Source organism: Myotis brandtii, unplaced genomic scaffold (assembly GCF_000412655.1).
Source record: "Myotis brandtii unplaced genomic scaffold, ASM41265v1 scaffold470, whole genome shotgun sequence".
NCBI lineage: Eukaryota > Metazoa > Chordata > Mammalia > Chiroptera > Vespertilionidae > Myotis > Myotis brandtii.
Window position 1 is genome coordinate 243715 of NW_005367953.1, and position 17323 is coordinate 261037.

A 17323-nucleotide genomic window follows, 5' to 3' on the forward strand; every position below is an offset into this window, starting at 1 on the left:
CAGGTTCCTGGGGCCGGACTCAGAGCGAGTTCCTATTTGACCCTCACTGGAGCCCGGGATCCGGACCGGAACAGGCCCGGTTGAGCCGGGGGCGTCCGGCGAGGAAACCGGGGATCTAACGGCCCGCGTGGAGGGGTCGGGGTGGCCTGCGGCCCCGGGGGGTGTGGGCTCCTCCGAGGGAGGACAGCGGCGGCGTATCTCTAACTCAGGAGGTATTCGCCTGGCAGGGTCATGGACTTGGGCTGGAAGAAAATTACACCTTCATCGTCTCTGCCGGAAGCAGCGTTTCCTTCCCTGACGGACGTGCAGTGTCAGCCCAAAACCAAGTCAGGTGGTGTCAGGTGGGGACGAGTGGAAATGACAGAGTATCTGCAGCTACCACCTGCAAGCTATTTCCATCACCGCTCTTTGACATGACAGGGTCTTGTTATTTAGTATGTTGAAAAGAAGCATATATACTACTACAGACAAGTTTGTTTTTAAAACATTTCATACCTCTTTCGATATATTTTTTGTAAACCCATATATTTCATTTAATGCAGGTAAACACTTTATTTAATGTGGCTGTTTGAAAATTTAAAATTACATATGTGTTCACATTTTTTTAAATATATTTTATTTATTTTTTACAGAGAGGAAGGGAGAGAGATAGTTAGAAACATCGATGAGAGAGAAACATCGATCAGCTGCCTCCTGCACTCCCCATACTGGGGATGTGCCCAACCAAGGTACATGCCCTTGACCGGAATCGAACCTGGGACCCTTCAGTCCGTAGGCCAACGCTCTATCCACTGAGCCAAACCGGCTAGGGCTTCACATTTGTTTTTATTGAGTTTCAGGCGTCAGCAGACACGGAATGATAAAGGTCCTCTGCACTGGTGTCAGTAGGGTGCTGGTCAAGAGAGGTTGTCCGATTTGACCCTCACAGGAGCCGGGGATCCCAGGGGGACAGGCCAGAGGGGCAGTGAGTGCGGCCGCCAGGGTTGAGCCGGGGGCTCAAAGTCAGCCCAGTTGGGAAGCTGACCAGTCCGGCCCACAGCTCTGCTGCAGGGCCCCCAGCCAGTCCCTCCCCATCCTGGGCCTCAGTTATGAATCTGTTCAATCTGCCATCACCTCTGACGTCTTTCCAATGGTCATCTGATATAACTAGGCCTTAACATTTTTTCATGCTGGTTATTTTGATATTTTTTATGAAAGAGTTTCAAGTATGCAGAGCAGGACCTCTAGCCTCGTACTGTCCAATAACAATATAGTGTGAGCGCATATGTAATTTTAAATGTTCAAGTAGCCACATTAAAGAAAGTAAAAAGAAATTGTGAAATTACTGTTAACATTTCTTTAGCCCAGTGCATCTAAAAGATTAACATTTCATCTTGTAAAATAATTGTGTATTTTACATTTTTTTGGTACAAAGTCTTTGAAATCTGGTGTGTATTTTATACCTCTGGCTCATCTTCATTCAGATTAGCCATGTTTCATGTGTTCAGTAGCCGCATGTGGCCAGTGGCTACCATATTGGACAGCACTTTGGTCCACAACTAGCCCATTTGTCCACAACTTTTTGCAGAAAAGAAGTGCTTGAATTAGCTTTCCTGGGCATAGGCCCAAAATACCAACATTTCCCCCCCCAATAATAAATGATAGCTGTAATTTTTGAACATTTATTAAATGCTAGACATTGTGCTAAAGCCATCTCATTTAATCTTTATAACCTTGTGGTAAGGTGAGTGGGATTATCCTCATCTTGCAGCTGAAGAAATTGAGGCACAGAAAGGTCAAGTAATGGTTACAGTCACACAACTCTGTTCAGGTGTCAAACTCAGCTCTCATTTCAGCACCTGTGCTCTTAGATCATCTCTATCTATAAAAAGCTGATATGCTAAGTGTCCCACCGTCTGGGTAATGACGTCACGTAGCAACGCCCAGCTTCCTCTCCCTAGCGACTAGCCTCCTTGCGGTTTCTTCAGCTCAGGGACACGGCTTGCTTTATAGCCAGGTGCAAACATTTCACACTTTAACCAAATGTCTGTGAAACGTTTTCCCGTGCCTCATCTCATTTGATCCTCACAGAAGTCCTGGAGTAGGTAGATAGGAGACTCGGTGGAATCCTATTTTCTTTTCATTAGCTGAAAAACAGAGTTTTAGAAAGCTTAGAAACTTGACCTGATTGAAAAGAAGAACTGGTGGGCCTTGAAAATGACTTCAGGTTTTCTCACTGCGCAGAATATAGTCAGTCACTGCTGCCGTTAAATATTTTACACTTTGTTCTCCCTGCGTGATCTACAGTAGTAATCTGCTTTGTGTTGATATTTACTGCTGTGTTGCTGATAATTACCTGAAAGAAGTTGGGGTGCTTCACTGGGCTGGAAAAAGTTTAGCTACATCAGAAAGCAGGTCTAATTAAGCAACTTTATATACTAGAGGCCTGACGCATGAAATTCGTGCAAGGGGCTTGGCCCCCCGGCTGCTGCTGCGGATTCCTTGGCCCCCTACGCCGCGCCGGCCACCTCTGCCTCAGCCCCCGCCTCTGGGCTTTGTCCAGAAGGTCGTCTGGTCTAATTAGCATATTACACTTTTATTATAGACATAAAGCTCTTGCTGGTGCCAATCACATGCGTGTGTTTCCATCTCATTGTCGATCTTGACACTTTTATTATGGAGAAAGGGCGAATAGCGGTATTATAATATTTCTTCAAACTAATTTCCGTTCAATGTGTACGAATTTGTGCACCGGGCCACTAGTAGCTTGATAATATCACTAGCTTATATCTGTTGAGTGCCTACTGTGCCAAAACTGTGCTGCACGCTATGTATCTGAGACCTCATTCAAACAGTGCTATGTGGGTGACGTTATCGTTAACCCCAGTTTACAGGTGAGGAGACTGATGCCAGAGCAGTGAGTGCCCAGGGACTCATGGATGGTTGTTTGGCAGAACCTAGGCTTTCTAACCTCAGGGCTCATGCTTGTAACCACTTCTCTGTCTTCTTTCTGCCTTTTTGGGTTATGAACCTGAGTTGACTTGATTGTTTTTCTGACCTATGCCAGGCCCTGGAGGTAAAAGCCAGAGATGGACCTGGTGAGACTTGCCCGGCTCTTCTCCAGCCCCCGCTCCCTGGGACTGTCCATCCTGCAACACCTTGACCCTCTCAGAGTCAGGTGGGCAGGAGGTAGGGAAGGGCCCGCATGGCTGAGGTCCATGGGGCTGACTGGGCCAATACCAGCAGCCTTCAGCAGCTCCCTCTCTCAGCTGCCCCTCAGCCAGGAGAGCCAGAAGAACATTCGCAGCCTCAGCTCTGACCCACGCCAGCCCAGCCCCATGGCCACCCAGGAGGAAGAGGAGGAAGAGAGTTTTGGGACTCTCTCCGATAAATACTCCTCCCGGATAATGTTCCGCAAATCGACGGCCCAGCTGTATAACCTCCGGCTCAGGGAGCAAGATGAAGAAGATGATGAAAGGGAGCTGGAGCCAAAATCATGGCAGGGCCAAAGAAACACCCCTTATTGGTACTTCTTTCAGTGCAAACGCCTGATCAAGGAAGGAAAGGTGAGGGAACCTTTGAGTTCTGCTGCTCCTGGCTCTTACATCCCTGGTAGCTGTTTTTTGTGTGAGGGCCTGCCCTACCTTTTCAGTCCTAAAGGTTTGGGTGCTCAGGGCTATTTTCTCCTCAGTCTTCGCTCACCCTGGATGCTGTACCAGGTGACCCACCAGCCTCCTGGCTTTCAGTGCCTCCTCCTCACTGCAGCCCGGCCTTCTCGTGGGCTCCTGATCTGTGTACCCGCTACCTCCTCAGCGTCTCCCTTAAACTTACCCACATTGACCTGAAACTTTCATTCCCAACCTTGTTTTCCCTACACTTTCTTCATCTCACTAAATGGCAACCCCATTATTCCATCTGCCCAGGCAAAATGACTTCAGGTCATTTCTAACTCTTCCCTTTCTCTCACCAGCTCAAACTTCAAAATGTTGCCAATCCTAACACTTCTCACAACGTCACTGCTGAATGCCCAGGCCTAGCCTTCTCTTTGCCCCCTTACGCCTGTCACAGGTCTCCCCGCCACTCTTGCCAACTCCTGCCTGGATGCCAGCTCTAACACAGAGCCATCCTGTTAAAGCAGAAAGCAGGTATTGTTACTCCTCCCTCCAGAACTCCTAATATATTCAGTGACATTGAAGATGTCCACTTTCTTAGGTATCGATAATGACATTCTGTTTATGTATAAAGTTCTCTGCAGTGGTTCTCAACCTGCGGGTCGCGAACAATGAAAATACATCCTGCATATCAGATATTTACATTACGATTCATAACAGTAGCAAACTTACAGTTATGAAGTAGCAACGAAAATAATTTTATGGTTGGGGGTCACCACAACATGAGGAACTATATTAAAGGGTCGCGGCATTAGGAAGGTTGAGAACCACTGTTAGAGGTATGTATTGAAGATTTTATGAATGGAATGATAGGATGTCTAGAATTTGCTTTTAAAAATTCTGTTTATAGGGGGAGTGCAGAGTATAGATGAAACAAGATTGGCCAAACGTTAATTATTGTAGTTAACACTGTTCTCCATTTTGTGTATTTTTGAAATGAAAAGTTGAGAAATACAGAGAAGCAGAGTCCTTACAACGGCTTATGAAGCCTTCAAGATCTGCCACCACCACCCCTCCATCCCTCCCCTCACCTTGCCGCCCTCATCCCTCCACTTACCTACTGCAGTCCTCCAGCTCCCAGGCAGACTCCTGCACTGGCTGTTCCCTCAGATTAGCCATGGGGCTCCTTCCCTCACCTCCTTCAGATCTTTGCCTACCCGTCACCTTCTGAGGCTCTGCTTGGCTATCGTATCTAAAACTGAACTCCCCACACCCTCTGGCACTTACTGCTTCATTTTTGTTCATAGCACGTGTCACCACTTGACCTACTATATATTTCTCTTAGTTATCTCATTTGGTGTCTGTCTTTTTAGACTAGAAGATGAACACCAAGAGGGAGCCCCCTCTTGTTCTCAGCTGTATCCCCAGCAGATAGATCTTGCCTGGCATAGAGGACTCAGTAACTACTGGTTGAATTAATGGATGAAAAAATAAGGAGTAAAGGAGTGAACCAAGGATTTAAAGGGGAATGGCTTAGGGGTGGGGGTGGGTCAAAGACAGCTGTGGGCCAAGGGAGTTTGCAGTTGGAGGAAGCTGGTCACTCAAGGCTGTCGTCCTACACCGTCTCAGGAGGCTGTCGGTGTGGGGTGGAGAGTGTCCATAGGTGGTGGGAGTCCGGTGGGCTTTCCTTCCTGGCTACACAAAGCTCCCATGCTGCCGAGCACAGGGACCAAGAGGCTGGTGGCAGAGGCCCAGGGCGGTGTTTAGCTCTTGGGCAGGCCTGGTCTTGGGCTCAGGGAGGGTCCCACAATCTCAAACTCCCTCCCTCTGCTGAGGGTCTCTGATGCCACGCTGAACCCCCTTCATTATTCCCTTCTTCCTCCCCCAGCTGGCTGAGGCCCTGGACCTGTTTGAGAGGCAGATGCTGAAGGAGGAGCGACTCCAGCCCCTTGAGTGCAACTACACGGTGCTGATTGGGGGCTGTGGGCGGGCTGGCTACCTGAAGAAGGCTTTCCGGCTCTACAACGATGTGAGTGGGGACAAAGGGGTGGCAGGGGCAAGACTCTAAAGAGCATGGGTTTAGGGACCAAAAAGAGCTGGGTGCTGATCCTGAATGTGTCACCTGCTAGCACATGACTCTGGGCAGTTGATTTAACCTCCTCGGCCTCGGGTCCATTATCTGTAAATGGAGATGATCTTGGATAATTACATGAGATCACATGGGAAGTCCTCCAGCATCTGCCTGGCCATGGAGGCCCCACCGATCCTCTTCTTTTTCCATTTCCCAGTTTGTTTGTGTTCTTTTCTCTCGTCCCTATCTTCACACGCCCACCCCCACCACACACACACGCACCTTTCTTTCAAAATTGGTCCATTTTTATCTTTTCAAAGTTGGTCCTTTGAACAAGGGCTTTTATTCTCTTGGAACATGGTTTTACTTTACATTCACCCTCCTCTAGGGCGTATCGTATTTGTTATTCTCAGAAGCGAGAAACTATTTCCTTTGTGAGTCAGGAAAGAGCAGTGGACTCTAGCAGCAGTGATCCCATCTTCTGCATCCAGAAGGTGGGACATCCTGTACTCCAGCAAGGATTCTTGGGAGCCTTAGTCTTGTCATTTGGAACACTCCTACTCCAGGCCTGATCACCTCTAGTGGGAGCAAGGGGGAGGAATCATACTTACAAATGATAAAGTGACATATTCTTTAAAAGACCTGATTAAATGTCTTGGCATAGAAAAACAACAGGCTGGCTGCCCTGATCACCTAACCAGCAGAAAAGCACTCAGGTACTAAGTGAAGGGGGTGGGTGGGAGCACATTTATTGTGGCTCTTGGTTAAGAGTCCTTAGCAGCACTTACATTTGGAGGATCCTTAAGTGACTTCCCACACGTCACCTCCTTAGAGAAGCCCAGGCCATTCTATTTAACCTTAGCTATTTTCTATTACTTTGCTGCTGCCCCCCCCCCCCCCCCCCCCCGTAATCATTTTATTTTAGAATAATTTTAGATTTATAGAAAAGTTGCAAAGATAATATAGAAAGTTCTCAAATACTCCCACCCCCCCTCCCCTATGTTAACATCTTACATTAGATGGTGCATTTGTCAAAACTAAGAAACCACTGTTAGTTCATAGTTCATTGTTGTTAACTAAACTCCAGAACTGTATCTGGATATCACCAGTTTTCCACTGATAACCATTCTGTTTCTGATCCAATCCAGTTTCCATACTGGCTCCTCCAACCCGTGACATTTTCTGAGGTTCCTTGTTTCTCCTGGTCTTGACAGTTTTGAGTAGTACTGGTCAGGGGGTTTGTAGAATGTCCCTCATTTGAGAATTTGTACATTCTCATGCTGAGACCAAGGTTATGGGTTTGGGGGAAGAATATCGCAGAGGTGACGTGCCCTTCTTATATAAGGTCTTCACAACATCACCATGACTTATCGCAGGAGACATTTACCGTGGGCCCTTGGTGACGTGGTATTTGCCAGGTTTCCCCACCACGAAGTACTATTTTTCCCTTTCCAGCCTGTTCTGTGGGCATCCTTCACAGCACTTACTACAGTTGTTGGCTACTTACTTGTCTGGTGTGTGTCTCACCCTCTGGAGTGTAGGCTCAGTGAGACAGGCTGTATCTGTCCTGGTAACCACTGGTAGCCAGTGCCTGACTCGCAGTAAGTTCTTAGTACACATCTGTTGACAGTGTGAGTACATACCAAGTGCTGTCATCCTCTAGTCGGGATCACCGTCTTCATTTTTCAGATGAGGAAGCCGAGGCCTGGAGAGATGGAGTACTTTGTCCAAGGTTACCCCTGGGGTAGGGCTCTTCACACTCCTCCGCAGCAGCTCCTTGCCTGTCCTTGTCAGGTGGCCCTTATCTGGAAACAGTGAGCGCTTGACTTTACCAGTTCAGTCACCTGGAGGGCTTCATGAGCACAGTGTTGGCCCCAGCCTGGGCTTTGTGACTCCGCAGGGAGTTTGTGTTGTAGTAACATGCTCCTGGCCACTACTGGTCTGGGGATCACTCTTCTACCCAACCCTTGCAACACCTTTCAAGGTGACAGTATCATTCCTATGTTTTTCAATGAGGCGCTAACGTGCCCACCACTGTTCAGTTAGTCAGCATTGCAGTGGGGCTTTGATTGCTACCTCCCACCCTTTCCCAGAGCAGATCCACCCCAGGCCCCTTAACAGTCAGGGTGACCTGGTTGGCCAGAGTGTGAGAGCATCAGGAAGACCCTGCTTAAAGCACCTCAGGCCGAGGGTGAGCTGATGAGCGCCCTGGGGAGGACCGTTTCTTGTTTGGTGTAACTGGGATGCGGGGTCAGTTTTCAGAGTCCCTGTGGCTGAGTTGGGTTTGGAAAGCTGAGCCCTGATGTGTCACTCAGCTCTGCCTTCGTGCAGGCCCTGCTCCCAGGCCTGTGTGATGCAGTAATGGAGTCCCCTCTAGTGTCCTTTGGGTGCCTGTCACCTGTGTGTCCAGCTGACCCTAGAGCTACCTCTAAGTTTCTCCCCATCTCCACAGATGAAAAAGCGGGACCTGGAGCCCTCCGATGCCACCTATACAGCCCTGTTCAATGTCTGCGCCGAGTCCCCCTGGAAGGACTCCGCTCTGCAGAGTGCCCTAAAGCTACGGCAGCAGCTCCAGGCCAGAAACTTCCAGCTCAACTTGAAAACATACCACGCCTTGCTGAAGGTGGCAGCCAAGTGTGCAGACCTTAGGATGTGCCTCGATGTGTTCAAGGTGGGGATGCCCTTCCTCCCTGCCTCCCACTTGGGACCTGTCCCATGTAGCCGGTGTGAGGCTGTGGCCATCTGTGTCCCTCACAGGAAGGTTCAGAGACCAATGAGACAGGCCCCGTGCTGGGCTCTGGGGTTCACAGATAAATCTGACGAGACCCTGACCTCAGAGGCCTTGGTCAGACAGGCCCCTAACCCCATGAGGACAGTGGGGTCTGTGCACAGCTGTGTCGGACTTGGTGGTGCCACAGGGAGGGTGGCCTCAGAGCACTAAAGAGGAGTCTGCTCACCGGGGAGGGCCTCCTGCATAGAAGGAGTAGTGGGAGCCCAAGCCCTAGTACCAGGGCGCTGTGAGGCTTTGAGGGAAATGGGTGAGTGGAGGCATGGGAGTGCTGAACATGGGCTTGTCTGCATTAGAGCTTTGACTTGTAGCTTCTTATCTTCCTCAGCAGCCCCATAAGAAGGTTTTCAATTTCCACTTTACAGAGGAGACCAATACAGGGTTTGAGTATGGAATACCATGAGCGGGTGATAGGTGTGTTTGCTCAGCTTGCCAGGAAGTGGGACAGATGTGTGTTAACACTGAAACAGCCTTTTGGGAAGCAGGGAAGGCTCTAGGTCCCCACAATCAAACCTCAGGAGAACTAGGGCAGTGTCAGGGCTCAGCATGCCCTTGGCAGCCTTGTCCTCACACTCTTCCCTCAGGCATTTCTCACTCTGTTCTTACCTTCTACCCAGAGTGACTTGACTGCTTTTCCTCACCACACATAGCAAGGTCCCACCTGCCCATTCCAGGTAAGGGGACCTGGTGTACTGTCCAGGCACCGTGTGGTACAGAGCAGCCTTTGGTCAGTCCCTGGGTTGGTTACCTTGAGTGAGCCTGCCCTGCTGGAGAGGCAGAATTATGGGGTTTGCAATTCAGTTTCCAGTACAGGGGCTAAAAGTGACCACTGGGGTGGTCTTTGCAGGGGGGTGCACAGAAGTGATAGGAGCAGCTGGGAAAGAGAGGAGGAGAAGTGCAGGCAGCAGCTGGACAGCTCAGGAGCTGGTTCTGAGCCTCTTCACAATGTGCAGACTTGGACCTGCCCCGGGAATGTCTGTCCTGAGCCAGACCCAGTGGGCGGGTCTGGGCTCTGCCACAGGTTCCCAACAGGAACTCCTCATTCCCTCCCCTAGGAAATTGTTCATAAAGGACATGCGGTCACAGAGGAGACCTTCAGTTACTTGCTCGTGGGCTGCATCCAGGACAAGAAGACAGGCTTCCGATATGCCTTGCAGGTCTGTCTCTCCTGACTCTGCCTTCCTGCCTTTCCTGCCCCCACCACCCCCACTCTGTGCCCTTGTGTCCGGTGCAAACGATGATCCTTTGTGCATTTCTTGAGCTCCTGCTACTGCCCTGGGCTGGGTGTTTTTATATTTGCCATATTTTGATCTTCCCAGAGCACAGTGCTCACCTGCCCCACCTCATTTTACAGATGGCAGGGAGAGGAGCCCTAGGAGGCGGTGGTGGCATGGCTGCTGAGAGTGAGGGCACAGCCAGCTCATGGTCTCCTACTCTGCTCGGCGGCCTTCTGTGCAGCCGGCCTGCATCTACCACGCTTATGGTCGGTGCAGCACATCTACCTGGGGTACTTGCTCAACCATATCTCACAGCCACCCCCTCAGTCTCTCTGCAGGGGAACCCCAGGAGTTGCATGAAGTTCTGGGAGAGTCTCACAGACATCAGTGTTGAGACATGCTGCTCTAATCCCAGGAAGAACTCCACTCATCAACTGGGTAGGCAGTATTAGCAGTGGTACCACAGCTGTTCTAGCTCCTCCAAGTAGAGAAGGACTGGCAGCTCACCTAGAGCCCTCCTATTTCAAGGGTAGCCCTCAGACCAGCAGCATTAACCTTACCTGGGACTTTCCAGGGTCACAGATTCCCCCCTCCCCCCAAACATAACACACACACTGCATCCAGATCAGCATTTCATCAGGATCTCCAGGCAGTTGGTCCACACAGAGTTCAAGCCCTAGTGATCTGAGACAGCCTTGGACCAAATGCTTGCCCGTTCTGGCCCGCCCCGATGCAGACTCGCTGGAAGGAGTGGCCACCGGCCATCCTCTGGCCATCAGCAAGCTTTATAGTGAAAACCAACCAAGGCCTAGGTCTTCCCTCTCCTTGGCCTAGATCTGTTCTAGTTAGAAACAGTCTGTAATACTAACAGCTATGCACAGTGTCTTGCACTTATTAAACTGCATGAGCTAGGCACCAGTAGCCTCGTTCTATAGATATGGAAACTGAGGCTCCTTATGTAACTTGTCTTAGGTCCCACAGCCACTAAGCAGTGGAGCTGGGATTGGAACTGAGGTTCATCTGACTCTAGAGTCAGAATTCTGGGATAGGGTCTGTGTCCCTGCTGAAACTCACTCTGTCAACATTCCCTGAGGAGGTGCCTGCCAAGACCCTTGCCCTCCTCAAGACCCTGACTGGTAGATAGCAGCCTTCTTGCTAGATGTGCCCATCTGGGCCTGACCAGCCCCTGCCTCACCTGCACAGGGGTCCCTGATGAGGGCAGAAGTCAGAGCTCTAGGCCCACTGAGTGTGGCTTTCACCTGAGCACAAAAAGAGGAGCAAGTGATACCTTGAGCCCATGTGGTGCCCTCTTGGTGTCAGTCACCCAGACATCACAGCTTTTTGGAGAACACACAGCATACTAGACACTGTGCCGTGGGGATGAAAATGATCTCATTTCATGAGGAAATGGGGCCCCTAGGCCCACAACCTGGCTAAGTCCCCCGCCACCCACACCTGCCTTACGCTCTCAAGTGTGAGAAAGCTGCCTGGGGCAGGGCACACAGTAGGCACTCAGGGAGTGCAGCTGAATCCAATCCTTAAGTTGGCCTAGACTCTTCCATAACCTAGCCTCTCTGGCCGTCCACCCCCAAGGGAGTACAGAGGTGGACAGAGGCCTAGAGAAGCCTGTTCCCTGGTACAGGGGCCCTGAGAGAGGGCAGAAGGATGAAACAGAACAGCTTGGGGTGAGCTAAAGAGGAAGGGAGTGATAATCCCCTGAAGTTTCCCATAGAATTCCCAGGTTCCTGCCCAGAGCCTGGGGTGGAGTCATACTTAGTCCTTCCTGCACCCTTTGTGTTTGCCAGCTGGTTGCTGGCTCAGTGCCTTCTCCCTCCTGAGAGGGAGCATGGAGCTGAGGCTTGTTTCTCCCTGGCAGGTGTGGAGGCAAATGCTGAGTCTGGGGCTCCAGCCAAAGCGGCACGGCTACAACCTGCTGTTGGGGGCAGCTCGGGACTGCGGCCTGGGGGACCCAGAAGTAGCCTCAGCGCTGCTCCTGAGACCCAGGGAAGAGATGGTGCTGCTCCAGCCCCGGGCAGGTGGGCGGCAAGCAAGGAGGAAAGCCCAGGCTGGGATGGTTGACAGCATGTCAGCCAGGCTGCACGTGGAGACCCTGGAGAGACAGTTGTTTCTGGAACCTTCTCAGGCACTTGAAAGGCCTCCAGAGCCTCAGGAGGCCAGAGTCCCCAGCAAGGCCCAGCCCGAGATGGAAACCAAAGTGGATCCTGATCACACTGTGGCCCTTGCCTCTGTGGCCTCAGAGCCGCCTCCCCGGGAGCTGGAGACTAACCTCCTGACTCTGGGGCCGGTCCCCCCGGCTGTGGTCTCCTTTGGGACCGTGACCACGTCAGCAGACAGGCTGGCTTTGATGGGGGGCCTGGAGGGCTTCCTGGGCAAGATGGCAGAGCACGGACTCCAGCCTGACATCAAAACCCTCACGCTTCTGGCTGAGGTGGTAGATCCTGGTAGCCCCGCAGAGTCCTCACTGCTGACTGTCCTGGACACATACCAGGTGGAGGTCGATGTGACATTCTTCAACACTCTGATGAGGAAGAAGAGCAAGCTGGGTGATCTGGAGGGAGCAAAGGTGAGCGTGGAGGCAGGCACAGGACTCTGCTCTGAAGCCCTCCTTCCCCCTCCCTCCTCTGACCTTCCGACTGTGGGACTATCTTCCCTGCCAGGTGTGTCATCCAGTTCCAGAGCCCCTGTTCTGGGCCTGGGCTTAGGTGAAAAGCTGGGATTCGAGCGAGCTACCTTCCCAGCCCTCTTCAAGGAGCTCACAGATTGGTGGCTGGTGGCTCCTGAGTATCCCTACCCTTCAGCCACCCCACCTCACTGACTTCGCACTTACTCTGCACTAGATGCTGTTCTAAGAGCTCCACATCCATTTGTTTCTTTACTGACACCCACTTCACTGATGACACTGGGGCCCTCCATTCATATGACATGTTTCTATGTGATGCCTTTTTTTGCCAGAGTACTAACCTGGGCACTTGTGAACATCAAAGATGACAAAGACAGCCTCTGCCTTCAGGCTCACAGAGCAGAGTGCACCTTTATCTAGATAAGCTAGATAGGATAGAGCCCCTCTGTGGAACCTTCTTCAGCTCAGCCAGCACTTACCACACTGTTGTCGGCATGTTCCACCGTGGACCACGGGACCATGAGCCCCTAAGGCCTCTGGTACTCCATGGACATTGTAAGCCCAAGTGCAGGGATGGATAGCCAACAGAGAAGGAAAGGGACAGGAATATGAAGGGCATTCAGGGAGAAGGGACAGCATATTGGAGACAGGCAATCTAGAATGCAAGGTGTACTTGTCAAACAGCTGAATTCTGGGGAGGTGGCTGGACCAGACCCTGGGCCCTTGAATAATAAGCTGAGGCCAATGCCCAATGTGGCCAGCAGAGGGAGCCTGAGGCCTTGGAGCAAAGCTCTACCCCTTGGGTCTCCAGCATCCAGCCAAGGGCTTTGACAGACAAAGCTTTTGCCAGGGCTGGTGGGGTACAGCTTATGGTGATGCCATGTCTATTCCCATAGGCGCTGCTGCCAGTCCTGGCAAAGAGGGGAATTGTCCCCAACTTACAGACATTCTGCAATTTGGCCATTGGATGCCGTAGACCACAGGATGGTCTGCAGCTGCTGGCAGACATGAAGGTGAGTGAGCCCAGGCCTGGGCAGGATCCATGGTGCTGAGGAGCATTCTGGGGGTGCTCAGGAAGAAATCTGGGTGGCGGGAAGTGGGGGTCCTCCCAAACTTCCCAGGCCTCTGCAAGGTGTACTTATAGAAAGCTGAATTATGGGGAGCTGGTTGGGTAGAATAAATTGTGGGGGTGCGGGGAGGGAGACTGGGGTCATTCTAGCTTCAAGGGTAGAATGATCATTGGCCCAATTTGGGAGAAAGTAGACCCTGGTGAGCTGCTGCAGGAATGGGCATTGAGAGCAGGGATGTTACAATCTTGAAAGCAGTGGCAGTGGGGTGAGATTGAGGGGTGGGGACAGATCTTGGCCCCAACACTTTGGAGAATAGAGAGCAGGGATGTAGCAGAATTCTTGGGTTGGGGCTCAGGGGGTACAGTAAACCCACAGCCAAGAACTGAGGAGGTGGTCTCCTGCCTGAGTCCGTTGATCTCTGAGAGCAATACTCTCCACGTTCTTCAGGACTGAGGGTAAGGTACTGAGCCGTGTGGGATGGAGCCTCAGAGTGGGGCATCTGTGCTTTCCTTTTGGAGGGGCAGTGCAGCCCATTGTTGCTACGAGGTCCTGCCCTTCTTGTCCCAGGTCTCTAGTCTGCAGAGCAGACTTGACTGGCAGGGTAACTCACCAAGCTGGACATGCTGCAGCAGCCTTTCCTCCAACAATCACCATCATCTTGCTGATTGTATGTCTGTGATGTTCCAGAAATCCCAGATGACCCCCAACACCCACATCTACAGCACCCTCATCAATGCGGCCCTCAAGAAGCTGGACTACACCTATCTCATCAACATCCTGAAGGACATGAGGCAGAACAGAGTTCCAGTGAATGAAGTCATCATCCGCCAACTGGAGTTTGCAGCCCAGTACCCACCTACCTTTGACCGGGTATGTGCCCCAAGCTCTAATGTGCCCATTGTCACCTTAGCCAGTGTCACTCCCACCCCTGGTTCTGGCCTTCTGGGATTGGTATTCCCTTGCTCTAAGTTGTCAGTGGCTACCCTTAGGAAAAATCCCAAACTCCTTAGGCCACAGCTTGCAGGTCCCTCCTCCACTTGGCTTTCATCTCAGGCCACTCTTCCCTTTGTTCACTCTGTCAGTCCAATTGTACTTCTGTCTTTTCTAGATAACACCAGCCTTTTTCCTGCCTCAGACTTTTTGCATTCTCTCTGCCTTAAATAGAATCCCTCTGCTTTTTCACATAACTGGCTCCATCTCATTTTGTAGATAGATCTCAGCTCTTAGAGGATACTCAGCTGACTGCCTCCCTTCCCATTACATAAAGCACTATTTCTTTTCACCATGTTTCACAGCTTATAATTACATGTGTGACTCTCCCCTTCATGAAATTTTAAGCCCCTAGAGGTGGAGACTGTCTCTGCCTTGCTCACCTGGATCCCTGGTGCCTGCCCTCTGCCTGTACCCAATACAGACTGTTGTCAAGTGAAAAGGGGCGGCAGTGGGTCAGTGATAGAATCTGTTCTGTAACGGCCATTTCTGTCTGCCGTTCTGAGGATATCAGAATCTGAGGGTTCAGATTTTAGGCCTACTGAGTCAGACCGTGTGCCACGGATTTAGCCTGAGAAGCACCATCCCAATGGGTAGGGAGAAAAGTTGGCAAGGACACACCAAGCTCCACCATGGAGGCATGGGGTCAGGGACAGCTGTGCAGGTGTGATGCTTGAATGCCATTGAAGGCACAGGAAGAATTAGTGATAGCAGGGAAGAGTATGCCAGGCAGAGGACATAGCTGTGTGCCTTTGAGCAGTTGGTTTAGTCTTACCGATTTCTGAGTTCTTTATATATTCTGGATACTAGTCTTGTTGGTTGCATGTTGCAGATATCTAGTTAGTAGGTTGTCTCTTCACCCTGTGGTGTAGGGCCCAGTAAGGTTCTTCTCAGGTTGTCAGCAGTCCCCAGACTACCTAAGTACTTAAAGCTTATTGTACTGAAATCATATATTCATGCTCCCTTATGAGAGTGGACTTATTTCTGTTTGTGATTGTGAAGGTTTTGCTTTATGTACTTTGAGGCTACATTAGATACATACAAGTTTAGAATTGTTAAATCTTTTGAATCAACCCTTTTATCATCATGTGGTAAGTTTATCTCTGGTACTTTTGTTTTTTGTCTATTCCTCCACCAGCTTTCTTTTGGTATCTGCCTGGTGCATTTCGTTTCCTCCTTCCCACCTCTCTGTAGAGGCCACTGCAGCAGTGCTGAGATGACAGTCACCAGGGAGACAGTGGCTGTGCAGAGGTAGAAGCACTCAGCAGACTGTGGAGGTAGAGTTGGTGGGACCTAGTGATTCTAGCTAGGGGCTGGAGTAACATCCTTGGGTATAGGAGAACAACACATATTTAGGAAGGGCTGTTAGCAGATGGGAATCTGGGTCAGCCTTATGGTATAGCAACTTTGCTTTTCAAGAGTATACTCACGCCCTAACCAGTTTGGCTCAGTGGATAGAGCGTCACCCTGAGGACTCAATGGTCCCAGGTTTGATTCCGGTCAAGGGTATGTACCTTGGTTGCAGGCACATACCCAGTAGGGAGTGTGCAGGAGGCAGCTGATCGATGATTCTGTCTCATCATTGATGTTTCTATCTCTCTCTCCATCCACTCCTCTCTGAAATCAATAAAAATAAATCTTTAAAAAATTTTTTAAAAAAGAGTATACTCAGGTATTACCAACAGCTTTTGTGCCCTCTCCTTTCCACAGCTTCCCTGAGGCCTGAGCCAGCTGCTGTAGTTTGAGATTAGCTGTAGGCAGCATGCAGTGATTCTAATTGTGGCGCCTCTGAATCCTTGAATTCCATGCTTTTCAATTACAGTACAAAGGGAAAAACACCTACTTGGAGAAGATCGATGGCTTTCGAGCTTATTATAAGCAGTGGCTGAAAATGATGCCAGCAGAGGAAACCCCCCACCCATGGCAGCAGTTCCGAACCAAGCCCACGGGGGACCAGGACACTGTCTCTGAGGCTGATGTGGACAGAGGCCGTGGGGGCAGGTGATGAGGAGGTCCAGGAGGCTCTCCATCCAACAAAGTGCACAGCCTTCACAGTGCTTTGTGGGAACTTCAGGAGTCCCTTTCATATTAAAGACACATGAACATGCTGGTGTAGCCTCAAGCATGAGGACAGGGTCTGGCCAGATTAAGAATTGCAGCATTTTGTATAAAGACAAATGCTGGGCCCAGGGTGCCTGACTAGTTCACAGCAGATCCCAGCACAGCTTGGGCCACTTTGGCACATCATCTCAGGCCATCTTCACCTGAGAGGTTGTCATCCCCAGTGAACTTGATCCTGGTCACATGGCACCTATGAGGTGGAGTCAGGATTGAGTCCCAGTGGCCTGGTGCTCTCCCACTGGGCTCTGTAAAGAACTATCGCAGGGCCTAAAGGTTTAAAAGTTTTATTTCTACAAATCACAGCTGATGAACACCAAAGCCTTCACACATAGAGACCATGCTCCAACTCGGTCCTGTGGCACTGCTCTGCCAGAAGAGCTATCAGGAAAGGGGGTGGCACGACAGGCAGAAACCTGAGAAGTCCAAAGTCCTGGGTGGAAAGGGGTCAGGGCCCAAGGGCCTCAGCCAGAGCAGCCCCGGCAGCCGCAGTGTGTGCACTCAATGATCCGGCCCTGCAACAGAAGACAGTTGAGACACCACACCCAACCATATCTGCCCCCCTACGTAGTAATCCTCCCACTGAGAAAGTTGACAATGGGAGTCACTCCCTATAGGGCACTCCACTATGACAGTTCTGGATGGCAAAAATTCAGTTCCCGTGTGAAAATGGAAACAGCTGCTGTTGACACTGAAGTTACAACTCATTGTACTTTTAATTTAAGCCAATTAAACACATTTCTCCCAAAAGGGGGGAAAATCTGTGTGACTCTTGTTATTCTGCAAAGTGAGCATGATATATACCCTGCTATGAGCTGAGAGGGTGGGGGGGGGGGGA

General features: G+C 50.7%; 2 protein-coding genes across 4 annotated transcripts in view; one reads left to right on the forward strand and one right to left on the reverse strand.

Annotated features, from left to right (window-relative positions):
* Window positions 1-9: 9 nt before the first annotated feature.
* On the forward strand, window positions 10-17247 carry LOC102242474 (pentatricopeptide repeat-containing protein 1, mitochondrial). Of its 3 annotated transcripts, XM_005875827.2 has the most exons (10): window positions 10-341; window positions 3047-3545; window positions 5479-5619; window positions 8114-8332; window positions 9505-9606; window positions 11543-12250; window positions 13204-13320; window positions 14065-14247; window positions 15506-15644; window positions 16190-16266. In XM_005875827.2, the coding sequence occupies exons 2-9, from the start codon at window positions 3069-3071 to the stop codon at window positions 15620-15622; spliced, it is 2064 nt and encodes a 687-aa protein (XP_005875889.1). In that variant the 5' UTR covers window positions 10-341; window positions 3047-3068; the 3' UTR covers window positions 15623-15644; window positions 16190-16266. The 3 variants fall into 3 exon arrangements, with proteins under 3 accessions (XP_005875889.1, XP_005875888.1, XP_014402797.1); XM_005875826.2 differs by lacking the exon at window positions 15506-15644 and having other exon boundaries at window positions 16190-17247; XM_014547311.1 differs by lacking the exon at window positions 15506-15644 and having other exon boundaries at window positions 10-322; window positions 16190-17247.
* Window positions 16757-17323, reverse strand: part of BUD31 (BUD31 homolog) — a 12681-nt gene continuing 12114 nt past the window's right edge. Inside the window, exon 5 of the mRNA XM_005875828.2 lies at window positions 16757-17000. Coding sequence (XP_005875890.1) covers window positions 16950-17000 — 51 coding nt within the window. The 3' untranslated portion in view covers window positions 16757-16949. The remainder of the gene's footprint in view (window positions 17001-17323) is intronic.